The 17,105-nt window shown below is 38.5% G+C and overlaps 2 protein-coding genes across 4 annotated transcripts in view; both read right to left on the reverse strand.

Annotated features, from left to right (window-relative positions):
* The window catches only part of akap12b (A kinase (PRKA) anchor protein 12b), a 44,986-nt gene extending 35,384 nt beyond the window's left edge, over nucleotides 1-9,602 (reverse strand). The window contains exon 1 of the mRNA XM_008397692.3: nucleotides 9,251-9,602. Within this exon, the coding sequence (XP_008395914.2) occupies nucleotides 9,251-9,391 (141 nt within the window). The 5' untranslated portion in view covers nucleotides 9,392-9,602. The remainder of the gene's footprint in view (nucleotides 1-9,250) is intronic.
* A 3,710-nt stretch (nucleotides 9,603-13,312) lies between these two features.
* Nucleotides 13,313-17,105, reverse strand: part of mthfd1l (methylenetetrahydrofolate dehydrogenase (NADP+ dependent) 1 like) — a 35,144-nt gene continuing 31,351 nt past the window's right edge. For 2 of the 3 annotated variants that reach the window (XM_081602770.1, XM_081602769.1), the window contains one exon: nucleotides 13,313-15,364. In XM_081602770.1, the coding sequence (XP_081458896.1) occupies nucleotides 15,275-15,364 (90 nt within the window). In that variant the 3' untranslated portion in view covers nucleotides 13,313-15,274. The remainder of the gene's footprint in view (nucleotides 15,365-17,105) is intronic. The other variant, XM_008397705.2, reaches the window with a different exon arrangement.

A 17,105-nucleotide genomic window follows, 5' to 3' on the forward strand; every position in this document is an offset into this window, starting at 1 on the left:
TGACTCATCCCACATCAACTCCCCTGCGGAAGCCTGTGGAGAAAAGCTAAATTATTTGAAGCCCTCGCGGAACGTCACATAAAAACGTTCACCTCTTGCTGCTCGAGGTGGAACACTGTGAAATTTGGGATGTTTTTGGGATCATTATTTTGTCTCCACATCCTTGTGATTATTTGCAGATGTTGCTGTTGCTCCCATCATTCAACTCCAAACACAAGTTTTGCACCAAAAAAATCTCACACCGACTGTGAGCCATGATTTATCAAACCATGCTGCAGCAGAAACAACCATCACTGTATTTGGATGTATGCTAATGGAAACTATCAATACAACAAACTATGTTAGTATACAGAGCATATATAAAAGAGAACTAACAACTGAGCCGTGGGGTATACCAGAATTCATTTTTCAAAACAATAATCTCTCACCACATATGACAACACGCTGTTCATGATCACAAGAGCAAAATACATTTATAGTTTTAAAGTCATTCAGTTGTCTCCATTTCCTATTATAGCTTTTTGTCTATTACATCACAGTATTTGTTTTGCGACTCCACCATTTTTATTCTGTAGTCCAAGTTCAGGGACACTGAAGCTACAAGTGCATAAGTCAAAATGTTTTGGTCGTAGAGTGCATTAACCCTCGTCATTCATTGCAATATAAAGATGGCTGAACTTGCGAGAATGGAGCTTTCTGCGACCTTCGCAGAGCGTGAAATGCCTCGTTCGCATTTAAAGAGACTGCACCAAAACAAGTTGCTCTTCAAACCAGTCAAAACTCATCTTAGAAAAAAATTGGTTCATTTTATCAGACCAAAACTTCAAGTCTCAATAAAAAACCTCATTTATAAGGATGTCAGTAATGTTTCTACAAAACTCTGGGAAATGCACGTAAAAAATGTACACACCAAATTAGGTGTTCTGGATTTTAGGAAAAGATCACACTCTCTCTCTCCCTCTCTCACTCCAAAAGCCGGCAGCCATTGTAACAACAGCCATGACGTAAATACATTCAGAGCTGAACTCCAGTGCATCAGCTGCGCTATAAAAACACGACTCCATGTTTGTCCTTGAAATGCTCCGACTCGCACAAAGACATGCAGTTACCAAAAACACACACCCACACACACCGTGACTCATGACTTCATCTCTCGGTGTGTTCTCGACATGAAGCATCAGGACCAAAGCTGATGAAAAATGGATGAACAAAAATGAGCAGCTGAGAGGAAGGCTGCAAGAGAAGGAGTGCAACAAAAAGATGGACTCAATCCTTCCCCATGAAAACCCTCCATCAATCCATGCAGACAGACATTGCAATAGCCTAAAATGACCCATGCTTGGAGAGGATCAATGTAAATATTTGTTTAATTAGATGATACACCTGACACGCCAATGTGTGAGATTAATCCAGTCCCTTTCTGAAGCATTTCAGTGTTTTTCCCGAAGTTTCTCTCTGGACATAGACGAAAACAACTCTCTTCCGAAGAAAAGCCTCACACAGCTTCATTTGGGAGACACTGCTTTTTTTGTTAGCTGTGAGAATATATATATATATATAAAAAAATTAAGCTTTTAAATTGAATACAAGACATTATCGTGTACTGTGGTCATGCAGTTCAAATTAAAGATAAGTTAAAGCAGGACACAAAATATGTTTACCACCTTTTATGTAAAGATCTTCTCGTGCGAGGTTAAAATTTTTAATCTCATTAAAATGCTCATACTTTTTTGCACTGAAAAACACAGGATGAGCAGAACACACAGGCTCATTCTAATGCGTTTACATGCTTCATGTTAAATGAATTTGTGTCGTATAAATTTTACATTTTGGCTTAAACTACAGTCCATTGCAAAGGTATTTCAACACCATAAACGTTCCTACAATTTTTTCCATACTACAACAATTTATCCCATTGTGTTTTAAATGAATTTTAGGACTGTTGTTGTGCTGTTTTATTTGTTGCCTGGATTGCTCTGGATTCAGCTCCACCATTCTTCTTGTCAACTCTGACCAGTTTCCCTGTTCCTGTTCGAGAAAAGCATCTTCACAGCATGATGCCGCCGCTACCATGTTGCAGGGTGACGTGCAGTTTACGTTTTCCACCATTTAGCTTTTAAGATTTTCTTTCTATAATGTTTTTCATTTGATGAATATCCACTGTTGTGTGTTGGTTCACCACATAAAATCCAAGGCATATATCAGGTCTGGACAATAAATCAATAATTTGTATGGCAATAGACATGTGATCAATATCAATAGATAATACATAAGATGGAATATTCAGGGGTTTTTTTTAACTTCATTTGAAGATTGCAAGATTTTAACATCAACATTGTTAATATTTGTGGATATACTTCTTAAACATTTTTTTAAATAACGTGATATTTGTCATTTTGCTAAAAATCCTCTATGTATGTTAATGTATTTATTTGAATAAAGTTTTAATTTTTTTTAAAATTTTTCTTCATATTCACTTAATTCTCATCCAGAACCACACAGCATTCTGGGAGATGTAGGCAGAGGAAAGGCTTTAGCTGCTCAACTTCTCACAGCAAGTTAAGCTAGTTGGTGGAATCAACTAACTTGCTCACTCAGTCTTTGGTTACCTAGCAACAACCTGCTGGGTGGCAAGCAGTTTCAAGTTCCAATAACTTTGGTTACCTAGCAACAACCTGTTGAGAAACTGCCACAGCAGCTTTGTGTTTCATAACTGCTTAAAAATAAAATAACGAGGAGTAAAAACTGTGGATAAACCAGCATACGTTTACTTTTTTCAATGAACTATAAAACACACATTCAGAAATGTATCATAATAAACCATTCACAATGATAAGTTCTCAAAAAACATTACTACAGTTGATTTTAAGGATTTCACACAATATTTTGAGTCCGTTATTGAGAGAACGGATTTCAATTTTGATGTTTAATTAAGCTTGGCTAACATCCTGGGAACGCACGTTCATGGCAAAATGAAGCAGCAAAGAAGCACTGTTATGTAATAACTTCCAAGTCATTGTAGTATTTAGTGTTGACCCGTGGATTCATTATCGGAGCTGAGTGTCGGGGAGAGGACAGAAGACAGGAACAAAAGGGTTTTTTCATATCCTCAGAGAAAGACGGCTGTTTTTACAGCGACTGAGCCGGGAATGAATCTGAAAGCAGGGAGAAAAGGAAGCTCTCCTTATGACAGACTGATTAGCCGACAGCCACTTCCTGTTTCTCTTAAAACACAGCAAGAAAAAAAAAACTGTCTTGATTAGCAAGGTTAACTTTTTGAACAAAAATAAAAAATCATCTTGCTGTTCTTCTCCAGCTATAGGAAGGACTGACTGACATTTGATTATCTTATTATGCTGTTATTCAACTTTAGAAAGTTTTTGGTGGACATTAACTTTGCTGCTGAAGACTTTTAGTTTGTCAATCCCAATGCTGGAATCAAATTAGCCTGATTTTATTTAGTTTTTCATGACTCTGCATTTTAAATGAATTAATTCCTTATCTGCTACCCAGCCCCTCTTCTATACGTTCCACGTCACTGAAGTAGTAATCTCCGTCAGCAGGCTTTTTACTTCAATTTGACTAATTTGGTTAGGTAAAATTTGTTGAACTCTCCGACCCCACAAAGGGACGCTGGTCTAATCAGCTGGAGAAGTGAGCCGTCTTTCAGCTTTCAGGATGAGTTTCAGGATGAGTTTCAGGTTTTCAGTTTCAGTTTTAGAGGCCAACAGATGTGAAAACTTGTGTTTTTGTGCTAAAGTTTCACATTTTCTTCAAGGCAATTTCATATTTCTTACTCCACACTTACTGTTGACCCTGAAGAAATAAAAGTCTTCACTTTAGCTCATCATTGTGAAGAGTTTCTATGTTTATCAGATTATTGTCCTGCTGTTTATGATTGTGGTAGAAGGCATACATTACGCTAATTTGGTGTCAAATGAATTTTATAGTTTTTTTTTTTGACACAGGTCTCTAGCTTTAAACTTTAGATATATATTTTTTAGCCTTTTTCTACCATTTTCACCAATAAACATGGTAACAAAACAAACTTGGGTCCCATATTTCATCTAATTGTCATGTGAATTTTAAGGACATTTTTGAAATGTCACAAAAAAGGAAAAAAAAAAGAAAAATGCAAGTGGGTCTCCATCTACTGGTTTCGAGCAAATCAACCACACAACGCAGAGCAAAATTTTGTCAGATGTTGTAATAAACACAATCCAAATATTTCAAACTAACATGGACCACGAAACAGAGAATCCTCCCCTCCGAACCTGCAGATGGGACTTAGAGTTTCATGCCTCTGGTAATGAAACCAGAGACATGAAACTCTGGTTTCCTATCCACCAGTGGATAGGAAAGTTAGCTACATAAGAACGTATTCGGAAAATGTATTTTCATCTTCCCGTTAGCACACTAACTGTTTTTTTGGAAAAGGCAAAAACCACCTCAAGCAAGCGCATAGACAGAATTTTAGCAAATCCAAGTACGTTTTTTTTTTTTTTTTTTACAAATTTTGGTTTCTCAGAACAGAAATATGACACTCTAAAGACGAATAAAAACATGACTACAGTTCTAGTCATTTTTAGTTACTGTGCTGACTACAGGTATTTTATTACACCTGATAAACATCTGAACCAGTATAATGGCATCTTTCCCATTTTGACTAGCTGGTAAACATTTTAAAAATGCATTGTAAGAATCATTAGGGGTACCAATAGTTGTGGCACTGGGGATTTTGTGAAATTTGTATACTGAAATTACCAACAACAGTAGGATGTGCTGTGCAGGATGAGCTTTGTGGATTTTAAAGCAGTGACTTTGTTGCGTTTTTAAAAGAATAAATGACCACAGCTGGCGACTGAAGCAGGTCTACGGTACTTTTAAATCCTTTTTGCTTCACAGATCACTGATGAGTTTCGTTTGTGGGCCATGTGAAAGTAGGACCCATTCCTTCCCTGTCAACACCCACGCTCTCCGCGGCACCGGGTCCGCTCCTTCTTTCTCTACCTGAGCCCATTTTAGCTCAACCTCTGTCATCGGAGTCCTTTTAAAATCAGGCAGGAGGGAGAACAGAGGGAACAATCGGCTGATTCATCTGGCTTTGTGTCATGCTGACGCCTCACCCCCCACCCTAACTTTCTCTCTCTCTTTCTCCAACTGTTTTTTTTCTCTCGCTCTCCCTTTGGATGTACTCGCCCCCCTCTCCCTTCGCCCACCCAAAACGCTGCTCCTCATCCAGGCCCATCGTCAATGAATCTTCTGTCTCGCTCCCCGCCTGCCTCCCCCTCCCCTCTTTTTCTCTCTGCTAACCAGGATAATCAGAGCCAGGGCAGCATCTGATCAGCCGCAGCTCATTATACAGGAACGTGAAAGCTTTAATCAGAACACATTACTTTACATAACCGGGTGTTGGATCATTGGAGTCACCTGTGTCTGCCGTTGTGATGACCGAGTGCAAATTAAGCGATACAAAAATAATGCAAAGGCAAAAAACCCAAGCCTACAACGTCTCGGCAAGTATGTTTATCTGAGCTTTCTCAGCATTAAGCTAAAATTGAATGAGGGCGTTTGCTTTCATCTAAAATGATCATGTAGTTAATATGAAATGAAATAACAAACCCCCTGAGGAATCGGTCCTGAACCGATTAGTTTGCGACCACTTTCTTCCTGTTTCTGGTTCTCAGTTTAAACAGTAAATCAACTACTGAAGGACTAAATGTGTTGACATGATTGGCTGATTACATATTGTGTCATATGAAAGGAGCTGATGGGTTTTTAACGCATCTTCTGAACATTTAAGAGCTGTTGGAAATTGGGACACGGCTTCCACAAACATTATCATTAACAATCATAACCTGCACTCAGACCCCAAGTTTAGATCGTTGTATCATTAACTAGGAAAAAACTAGGGGAAAAAAATCAAACGATTATGATAAGAATATGTCATCTTATTGTAAGTAGAGGTTTGTCTTAGAGAGCACAGAGTCTAAATCTCGATCAGAGGACTTCAGGGATTATGTTTTATACACTGACCCTGTTTTGAGTTACTGTTTTCTCCTTGGCCTGTTTGCTGCACTCTCTGATCTTCATGATGTTCCTTAAAATGTTCTCCACCAAACACACTGGGCCTTCACAGAAGGTAAGGTCATTTTATTACACATTTTCAGCAACAAGGCAGCTCAAAGTGCTTTGTATGAATTAGAATAAAATACGACAAACCAAAGGAAAGAGCAAAAGAAAAAAAAAGAAAGTAAAAAAAGTACTAAGTTTGTTCTAATTCCTGCACACACACAGGAGGACACATTGAATTATAATTAAGTGACGTCTTAAGGAGATCTGTTATACTGGTTTTTATTTAGGAGTGTCAGAGAAAAGAGGGATTGTGAGAAAAAAAAGGTCAGTCCCCAAAAATTTTGCTAAAATACATTAAAGTTTCTGGTTCAACCCTATAAAATATTTCAAAAATGAGTATAAACACTTTTGGAAGGCACTGTACAGACTTTTTTTTTTCATTTATATGCCATAAAGATCACAATTATCCAGTGATGAGGGGTAAAAGAGCATATTTTATTAAAACCCATTGGAGCTCGAACACCTAAAGTGATTTATTTTGACAGCATTTATGAGGTTGAGGAGATGGTAAAGCATGAGGAAGGCGTGTCCCGGTGGTGGAGGGACACACACACGCACACGCACACACACACACACACACATTTCTAAAATTCCTCTGCGGAGTGAGGAGGATATTTATCGTCTGCGTATCAGGCTTGGGAGCTTCGACCACATCGACCGAGCACGCGTTATCACCTACCAAACACAGCCTACTCGCCCTCTCTCTGGTCCCAAAACACACCACAACATGCAGCTGCACTTGAATGCATCAAGTTGTTTGAGCAGGTAAATGTCTAAGCTTTAACATGTCTGACAGATGCCTCTCAAAGTAGAGATCTGTCTTAGTGCAATGCTGCACAGCTCTGCTCCCTCCCTCCTCTTTGAGATGGTGAAAAAATAAAAGACTTGATGCAACAGCCAAGGTCATGGTTCCCTTCTGCCCAAGCAAAACAACAACTTTCCAGGTTTGCACAGTCAAAAAAAAAAAAAAAAAGAGAGAGCAGCGAATTAAAAAGTGTCTAGACAAAGGCCCAAAGGGGCTGAAACATTAATTAGGCACGGTAATTATGAAACTGAGCAACAGCAGGAGCCATAAATGCACCTGTTCCAGCCCTGCAAGGGTACAAGAGCGCTTTTTCTGAGGTTATGTAACTCTGGAGCTGGATCACGTTAAAGTCATTACTTTACTGCGTCGGTAAAGCTATGCAGATGTTTCACGAGTTTAAACAAAGCAACATGAACTGATATTTTCCTAAAATTGCAGTGCTTTGGTTAGCAATCACACAATTTCTGCGCTTGGATCAAACAGCACAACACAAGCGGCTCATTTATCTTCGAGGTAAACGAGCCGCTACATGTTCGCTTTGGTCTGCATCACCTGCTTTAGCTGGAATCGGAAAGAAAAGCAGGTTTAGAGCCCCGGTGACGTCACAATGCGTTACGTTGTGCCAAAATTCATGCGAAAAATGATGTGAAGGCGGTGATGCCAGCGACAGGAGGCACAAACTACACCGCACAGATTACGTGGAAACAACTCCCGAGACGTTATGTTATGAGGAAATGTGGGCAAAACAAGAATCTCCCTGGAAAGGAAACAAGTGTGAACAGATGAAGCTGTGATAAAAATCTGCAGGAACGTTAAGCTTCCAGCTTTGTTGGCTTTACTGTCCTGGAGGTCTTTCAGGAGAAGCAGCAAAATGTGACCTGCTGACCTTTCGCACATTAAAATGTCAGTAAACCCAGCAGGTTATGCAGAGCATGTATGAGACAGGTGGTGAAACACACACACACTTCAGAAGGGGTTTTCTGTATATTAACAGAAAAGGGCGGCAATAGATTTCAGAATTTAAGGTCTATGGTTGAAGTTTAATTATTTGGCAGATTAGTCTCCCTGTCTTATCTGTCAAACATTCGGCTAGAAAAAGTGACCTTCCCAGAGAGCTTAAATCATGGTTTCCTCTGTTAGTGAGGAAGTCGTCTCCAGGGGAAAATGCTTGATTTAATTTAGATTAGGAGTTGAAACAATTGCTCGATAAGTGGTCTAGCATTTTAGTCAGCAGCTATTTTCAAATTGATTTTCCCCTTTAGGTTCTGCATTAAGTAAAACCCCCGTCTTCCTCAGTAGGGTCAACATTTGGTGCTTCTTTTTGTGCATCCATCCATTTTCTATTCCCACTTAAGACTTTGGAGTTTCTGTTGCCTTTGACTCTGATATTTAACTAGTTTTGACGAATAGATCATAAAAATAAAGTTTCCACGTGATTCCAACTATTAAAAACATAGAAAACCAGAAGAGAAGCAGCACAGAGTGTAAAAGATATGGTTAAAATACCACCGTAAAATCAACACAAACACTTCATTTAGGTTTAAAGTTGCTGATGCAAACTAACACGTACCTGTCAGGCACTGATTGGTGATAAGCACCATTGTTTACTTATTTAAATATTTTCCTACTTTTCCGTATTTCTGTATTTATAATATTGGTAAATATCATCTACGCCTTTATTTAAAAAGCTTTGGATGTTGGGTTAAATCAAATCAATTACTATTATCCTGCCATCAAATCTTTTTTGTATTAATTTTCTCATGATTTTTTTTCCTCAAAGGATAATTGGTTTCAATTGTCCACATCATGTGTTTTTGGGTTGCACTAAAATATTTAATATTTTTCATTAGCTATTTCTTTTTTAATATTGGAGACTTAAAAAAAAAAAAAAAAAAAAACTGGGGGAGTCCGCTTTACATTTATAAGCAAAAAGCAGTGCAGAGTCACCTCCGAGTCCGTTTTATCTCTTTGGAAGAATCCGTTTCTTTACGTTTTCAAACAGTTAAAACACATTTACAGGGAAGGCTGCTGGGTATCCGAAGCTCTTTAACCCGCCTGGCTGTAAATGTGAAGCAGTCCTGGCTGCATGCTGGCGTTTTATTACTGCGGGACTGCAGACAAGTCGACCCATTACTCAGCAAAAAAAACAAAAAAAAAAAAAACAGGCGCACATGGAGCGCTGCGGAACATTGCAGGAGGTTGTTGGGACAATAAGTATGTTTGCAAACATGAAATCCGGAACGTTCTTCTCTCTGCCAGGTGCAAAGGGCTGTCTTAGAGGCTTGCAGGGGGGGTTAAAATGAGATTTACCTTTCCGTCCAGGACGCTGCTTCCCTCCTGAAGCACCTTCACCTCTGCGCTCAGCTCCCCGCCGGAGGCTGAAGCTGAAGCTGACGCTGACGCATCCTCCTGGATCTTCCCGTCCCGCTGCGATGAGCCCTGTGCTCCCATGGCGATCTGTCGACACAATGTGCACCTCCGCTCGTCTTTGATCAGACCAACTAAGCCACCCGAGGAAAAAAAAAAAAAAAACAACAACTATTGCACCACTGCGAGTATCCAAAGCGTCCGAATGAGAGCTGTAAGGTGTAGCTCCGCCCCGGCTCGGCCTGGATCCGGAGTGATGAAGTGTGAGGACCACCAAACTCTTGTTTCTTTTCTTTGGCTTTTTTTTTTTTTTTTTAGGACATTCCCACCTCCTGCAACTCACTACCGCCTGTGTCCCGTCCAGCTTGAGAAAAGGTGCTGATGGAGGAACAAAACAGGAGGAGAGTGAATAAAATAAATAATTCAGCGCTTTGGGATTCTTCTGCTGAAATTAGATGCTAAAAATAAAATTAGAGCCCATCTGAGAGATGAACCTGCGAGTCCATGCAAACACCAGCCTGAAAATTAGATCACTGCAAAACAGATCAAACTTGAAGACAGGATGGAAGTAAAAGAGGAGCTTTTTTAACCTAAATGCTAACACTCAAGGTTGCATAGAAAAATTACACATTTTACATTAAATCTGCAGAGTTTCTTGATATCCCCCACCACCCTTTAGTTACCTTCTTCCTTCTGTGTATAAATAATCAGAATACATGTTCTCAAAGAGGTTTGATAAGTCAAGAGAAAGCATCATGAAGACAAAGGAACATATCAGACATTTCAAACAAAGTTAGCTTGCAAAACATTAATTAAAGCAGTTTTTATCCTATCATCTGAACATGGAAAACATTTAAATTTACTAAGACATGTTCATAATTCAGTCTCTTAATATGTAAACCGTGTGGAGAAATACCCATAAACTTGCAGCTCTAATTGTAGAAAAAATGTGGTTCAACAAAGCACTGGCATAGCAGGGCTAAATAGAAAAAGCACAACACACTTTTCAGATTTTTATTTTACCAGTGTAATATTTTTCTTCTTTCATTTGGCTATGATGTACCAGCTTGCATTTGACTAAAATCCAAATAAAATCCATTGAAGTTCTACTGCTCAGAAGGATCATTCATGAATAAAATTTTAGGACAAAAACTATCTCTTTAAAACAAGAAAGAGAATTATCTTATTTAAAAAAATACATTGTAAAAGTAATAACGATATGCTTATTCTCTCTGGTGCTTCCTAAAAACACCTTTTCATTGTGGCTCTATGTGGCTTTGTATCATATTTTCTTATTTCTCTACAACTCGTGACGGTGAAGCAACATACCTTTTCAAAAGTTGCATCACTCATTTACTGTTCCTCTAATTTGGCTTGTAACAGCAGGTTGCAGTTGTTGATCCACAGGTGACTGTAGAAGTGCGGGTGCGTGGAGTATCTCTGGCTTCCCGGTGTTCAGGTTTCAGTGTTAATTGCAGGTTAAAACTTCGTGCCGTTTTCTTTGGAAGTTTAATGGGAGAGAAATAACAGTCTGAGCTCCTTCAAAAAGCAAAGTTCGCATAGCATTGGTCTGGGAAAATCAAAACCAGAACATTCTGAACCAGCAGAGAAACACGATGAAGGAATGGGACATCTTGAAAACTTCTGAGTGTCAAAGTGTTCTTTATTAAACTGAATGCAATGTTCTTTAGCCTCTATCCACTGTGATCTTCTATGGAGAGATCAGACTAAGACCTACATAAAGAAAGAGAGTTACTGGAATTTAAGGAGTTAGCTTGTTTTGTCCACAGGGAAGAGAAAGCTGGAAGTAAAATTCACTCGACATGATGCACGACGACATGTTATTCATTAGCTGCCCATGTGCCCCAATAATCTGTAAATGCTGTCACACAATATAAAAAAGTAACTTGGATTTTAGAGTATTAGGTTATAGAATAAAAAAAGTTTTAAAATTTTGTATTACAAATAATTTATGCCCCCCCCCACTCACTTTGGTGAGATGTTGACATTTCTTCATCTTGTGATCGTCTTTCAAACTATTTCTGCGAGCAGATGAATGAAGTGAAATAATTTCAGCACAAAATGCCTTGGGATTCCCTGGAGAAGAGGAAAATCCGAGTCTCAAAGTGGATGGTTGGATGGTAATGCAAATAAACGATTGGATTTCAGAAATCATGCTGCTGTAGCAAAATTATTTTGAGGCTGTCAAGTTAAGTGGCTGCTTAGGGCCTCCACACCATTAGGGGGCACACGAGTACACCAAGTTTTATATATTTAAAATAGCATTAAATAATACAAACTAAATCCTATTACTAATGGAAAAACTATAGTTGTTACTCAAATTATTGGTTAATATCATCCTGCTGTTTGCTGCTGCCGCTGTTGGGGAGATAAAAGATCAAACTTGTTAACTGTAAATTTAGTGTTTATCCAGAATTGTTACTTTCAAAAAGTTAAAAACACTTAAATACCACTCTGCATTTCAAAGTCTACACTTTCTTAGTTTGCTACTCCTGTAAGGTGAAAACCAACAGCCACAGTGACACCGGTATGACGCAAACAAATCACGCTAACGATAGCAGGTATGCCACACATAGATCAGGAATGACGAAGCGTCCAGTGTTGACATGTTTATATGTGGGGCCTCACATGAACACCTGTTTAGGGCCCCAAAAAGACCGGGGCCAACCCTGGCTGCCAGCCAAGGTCTGAGGTTCTGCATTTGGGGGAAGATTTAATCAAATCTAACAGCCGAGTTGAAAGATAAAAGTATCCGAGATGTTCAGCAGTAATCCTGATGTAATTTAAGGAAGGGAGAGGAGTGAAGGAGGGTCTGATAAAAGTCAAAGCCTTTCCGGATGTGTCATGGTTTACGCTCAATAAAGTAATAAAGCAAGGGCCTCATGAAAGGCTCAAAGCTCGCCTGACTCCCAACACTGACACATTCACAGAAACCTGCCGCTTTTCTCTTAGCCGAATACGAGTCTGCCAGGTAGCAATGTAGATCTTTTACTGGAATGGAACAAAATGCCCGTGCATTTCATTGAGTTGAAGAATGCGGCCCCACGGTTTCATGTCTGATGTGGGCACCAGGAGATGTCTGGTCCAGGAACAGCAGGGTCCGACGAGAAAGGAGACGCCTGCATTTGCATGAGGACTGGAAGTGTCATGATGGGAGACAGATGTTGGCCGACAGCAAGAGGCCGTTCTCTTCTAAAAGGCTGACATCTCGGATATTGGATATTATAAACTCAGGCAGCATCATTTTGGTGATGATTTGTCAAATGCGTAGATTGAAAGAGACGGTTAAAATTGTGATTTCTAGTCCAGATAAAGCTGCCCAGTTCCCCCAGTTTGAAATAATCTAAGCCAGTTTTGGTCTGACACATCCACTGGGACCTGTCCTTGGTACTGAATTTAGTCTCTTTAGTGAAACAATACAAACAAATTATCAGAAACGATCACACGTACTCTAACCTTGAGCAAGCAGGGAATTTCCAGCAACGAGGAAACAAACGTTCCCATCAAAAACAACTTCAAATCTGTCATCGGCTTAAAACAGACAGGCTAACCTCCCCGACTTACTCAGCACGCATTTATGCAACACTGAAAAAAAAAAAAGAAAAAAAGACAGGATTCCTGGAGCCGAGGCTGTAGCTTTAACTGCCACATCCTGACGGTTTGAAGATGGAGAATAACAGAGTGAGGAGGTGTGGAATGCCAGCTATGCACGCATGTAAAACGACTCCATGTCGCAAACACTTCATAATGACAGATGCTGCGCCCTGCGGTGCTGCTGAGGGGCCCCGGCAGCCAGCTTTCAGGCGGGCTTCCAACACCTCAGCAGACAAGCTGGTGTTTGGGTACGGAAGAAATGCTTGGAGAGTCTAAAAGGTTAAAGAAAAAGAGCAGGAAAGAGTTTTTATTTCAGCGCTGAGGAAGTTCCAGCAACACTATGAGACAATAAGACGTGAAGAAATAAACAGAACAAGCCGAAGACACGAGTACAGGATCTCTGAGGCAATAAAAGATTTATTAGAAAAGCACTTGTGATCACTGAAAATGTTAAACATACATCTGCTGGAGTAAAACATACTCAACACCATTCCTGCTTTTGAAAGTCATGTTTAAGTCCAATAAACCTGAACAGCCGACCGAGTTAAATTCAGTCGCAACTCGTATAACAGGCTATAAATAAGGGTCCGAGTTCCCACTTCTGCTCAATTTCAGACCCTAAGATGACATTAACAAGCAAACACTAAATAGTGAAGTCCTTAATATGTAAAAAAAAGACAAAAACTAAAGATTTGAATAACAGCTTTCACACATACAACAGTCGTGAACACCATAATTGTAAAGTTTTAGTTCATCCACCAGCATTGTAGTGAAACAGTTTTAGCACCATTAGAAGGACAATGAAAAAAAAAAAAGCAGACTGAAACCAAATCGTAATACTTTGAAATCATGGACAGAGCAGTAACATTAATGCTTATATAGTGACGTTGAATCTCTGTGGCATGGCTGTAGATTTTTGGCTAATCAAATAAATGTGCAAATGGTGCATAAACCTAGAGTTCAAAACACATGTGACTCTTCACAATATGTTTCTTTAATCCTAATGTTATGTTGCGGGTCAAATTGACCCATTTTAAAGTAAAAAAAAAAAAGTTCTCGCAGTTTCCTAGTGAAGTAAAGAGAATAGTGTAAAAAATGTGAATAACATTTTTTATGTCCAAATGAGTAAATTATTGTCATTGATCCTTTATTTGTGAGAAATAAAAAAATATCATTGCACAAATATTGTTTGAAATGGGTTAGTAATGGAGTTAATAAATCAAAAATGTTTTGGAGGATATTTTTTGGTTTCTCACACATGAGAAACGCATGATCATCATCACGCATGATTAAACACTCCACAGGTCAAACTGACCCAGGAACATTATTGCTGCACCTCACAAGCGAACATAACATGAGGGTTAACAAGAACAACAAATGATCCCAAGAGCTCCTGTTTGATTTGCTGCTCCTGAAGCCGTAGCATCAATCTAATTTAAAGCTAGTTGGGTGAAATGAGTCTGCAGGATTGTTACCACATTAAGCTTTTATCTGCTCACACTGGCTGCCTGTGTAACAGCTTGAGTCCTGAGGTATTGTGGTCGATATGTGCTCTAATATAAAAAAATTAGGTCCATTTGAGCACAAGGCTGTTGATGTGTGGCTACTTTAACAGCTGTGGGAGTGTAGGCATTTTGAGGAAATGCAAGTCATCACAGTGAGTCAGACGTACAGGGTATAGTAGAGTGTGATGGATTCTGAGAAAAAAACCTAGGAACACACACAAAAAAAAAAAATGTAGGAAGAAAACCATACCAGATGAGGCAGTGAAACATTTTATAAACTGCAAACCTTGATAAAAGTACTAAATTCCCACAAAACACTTTTCACATTTTGTCAAGTTACAACAATAATCTTGATTTTAAATTGAGACTTTAAGCAAGAGAAAAACAGAACACAGTGGATTTAAGGAAATTAAATGAGCTTTCAAAGTGATTTACAATAATAAATCTGAAAAGTGTTGCAGGTCATCAGGCAAGGCAAAGTTTTTGGTCTACAAACTTTTTTAGCTAATTCAAAGAACAATAATACATTATCTGTCATATGATCCACTTTCTTCTGATAGCATGTAAATGATATATGGCACACTTTTTCAGATTTTCATTATTCAAAAAAAATTGTGCGAGTTAATTTCTGCCTTACTTTGTGTTGATTAATCACTTAACAGCCCAAATTAACACAATGCTGTCTGAATTTAATGTGACAAACCAAAATATAATTTCAAAAGGTTATTAACACTTTGGTAAGACAGAGTAAAATATAGAATGTAAAACATTGCAGCTGCTTATGACACCAGGTATGAAGTAGCTTAAATTGAATTGGATGAAACCTACAGGAATATCTTTATGTTGCTCAGAAAAGGCCGATGATCTCCTCCGTTTCAGGATCAAGGTCTATGTCATAGAAACAGGGGCGGGTGGGCAGGCCAGGCATTGTGCTCATCTGAAAACACACACAAAAAAAGCAACAGCAAAGTTTTTTCACTATTATTGTTTACTGCTCCAAACTGTTCACATTTATTTTGAGCCACTTTAATGGTGTTATAATACTATAGGCCTAAACCAGGAAGGAAACTCTCGATAGTTTGAGTTGACAAAAACTTTCAGGCTTCATTTTCTGGCAAATTTCATGAGTATGTCAGTGATGTTAAAATTAAAGGTGGTTACAACATACATAATAATAACCAAAGCCATAAATTAACTATTCACCACAACACAGCTGTTAGAAACCAAAAGATAACCTACAAAATTCAACATCAAGAGCTGATAATGAGAGTGGGATCAACCCCCACAGGTCCAATAACAACAATCTGGACTCATTTAACTGAATGTCAACAGTGTAGAAAATGGTGGCCTTGTTCTTAAAGAGGACAATAGGGCTGCCTTTAAGGTAGGAGGCAGAGTGAAAATAGAACGTAAAAAAAAAAACATTTTACCAGCTAAGAGATACTGCTTAGCAAACTGCACATATTTTAAAACAAAATCTGAAAACTTTAATCAATAAAGCAATATCTAAGACCTATGCATTTGTACAGCATTAACCATAAACACAAGTCAGTTTAAATGATGGAAGTACGCTTCAAAAACAATAAAATTGTCTCGGGAAGTTACTGGAAAGACGATTAGCAGCTGTATGACAAGAACAGCAGAAAAAACATTAAAATTATTCATCACTACCACTCCATTTGTGACACAATGAAGTTACATAATGGACAGAGGAAACTGGAAACAATAGTACAATTTAGACTAATATTACTAAAGGTATCATTAAATGTCTGCATTGTATGGCTAAAGTCTAATCATATCTTAAAAATAGTGGGTTTAAGTCAAAATAAAAAAAACATCCAGCTTCAAGCTCAAAAATGAGTAAATCTTTCTTAAGCTGAAACTACAAAGCAAGGTTTCTGCTGGTTTAATATAAATCAACTTTAACTTAGAGACATTTTAATAACCTTAACATTTAAATTTAAGGCCTGTGAGAATCACAAAAATGACCTGACAGTGAAACTTTATTTGCTTGATGTCTAAAGTGTAACTTATTGAATAACTAAGGTTGGCAAAGTTTTAGCTAACTGTTGATTATTTTTACCTCACACATTTTTGGGATCGGACTTCATTGCGATGAAGTCCGATCAACAACTTCAACAACCTAGTGTTGAAGTTACTAGGTTGAGTAACTTCAACACTCTTTCAAAGCAAACACACATTTGGCTAGCTGGTCAATTTTCCCTGGACTTCAGCCATGGGTATTTTTTTTATTTTTATTTTTTCCCCTGGAATATTCGATGCTTGAAAGAGTTGTCCAGGGAAGGTGTGCTGTGGTGTGGAGCAGCAGCTGGCATCCAGATGTTCCTGATGGTGTCGTTTTTACCCCTAACCGTTATTGACAACATCTTTTAGCCAACTATTGAATTCCCTATTTTCAAGCCAGACCTTGTTAAAAATATGCTTTTCCATGACAGAGAAGCTGTTCGCGGGTCATGTAACACGAACATTTTGATTTTAATTCTTTAAACAAGCTGTAAGTATTTTCAGAAGAGAATAAAATCTCTGGCCTTGAAGCTTTGTTACAGAGTAGTAACACGCAAAGTCCTCAGAACTACAACAGCCGATGAAAACAAGGCATATACAACAAAATATTTAAAATCTGGGACTATTTAATACTTTAACAATGAGAATTGAGA

The sequence above is a fragment of the Poecilia reticulata genome, chromosome 21 (genome assembly GCF_904066995.2).
Source record: "Poecilia reticulata chromosome 21, P_reticulata-male-v2, whole genome shotgun sequence".
NCBI classification, from domain to species: Eukaryota; Metazoa; Chordata; class Actinopteri; order Cyprinodontiformes; family Poeciliidae; genus Poecilia; species Poecilia reticulata.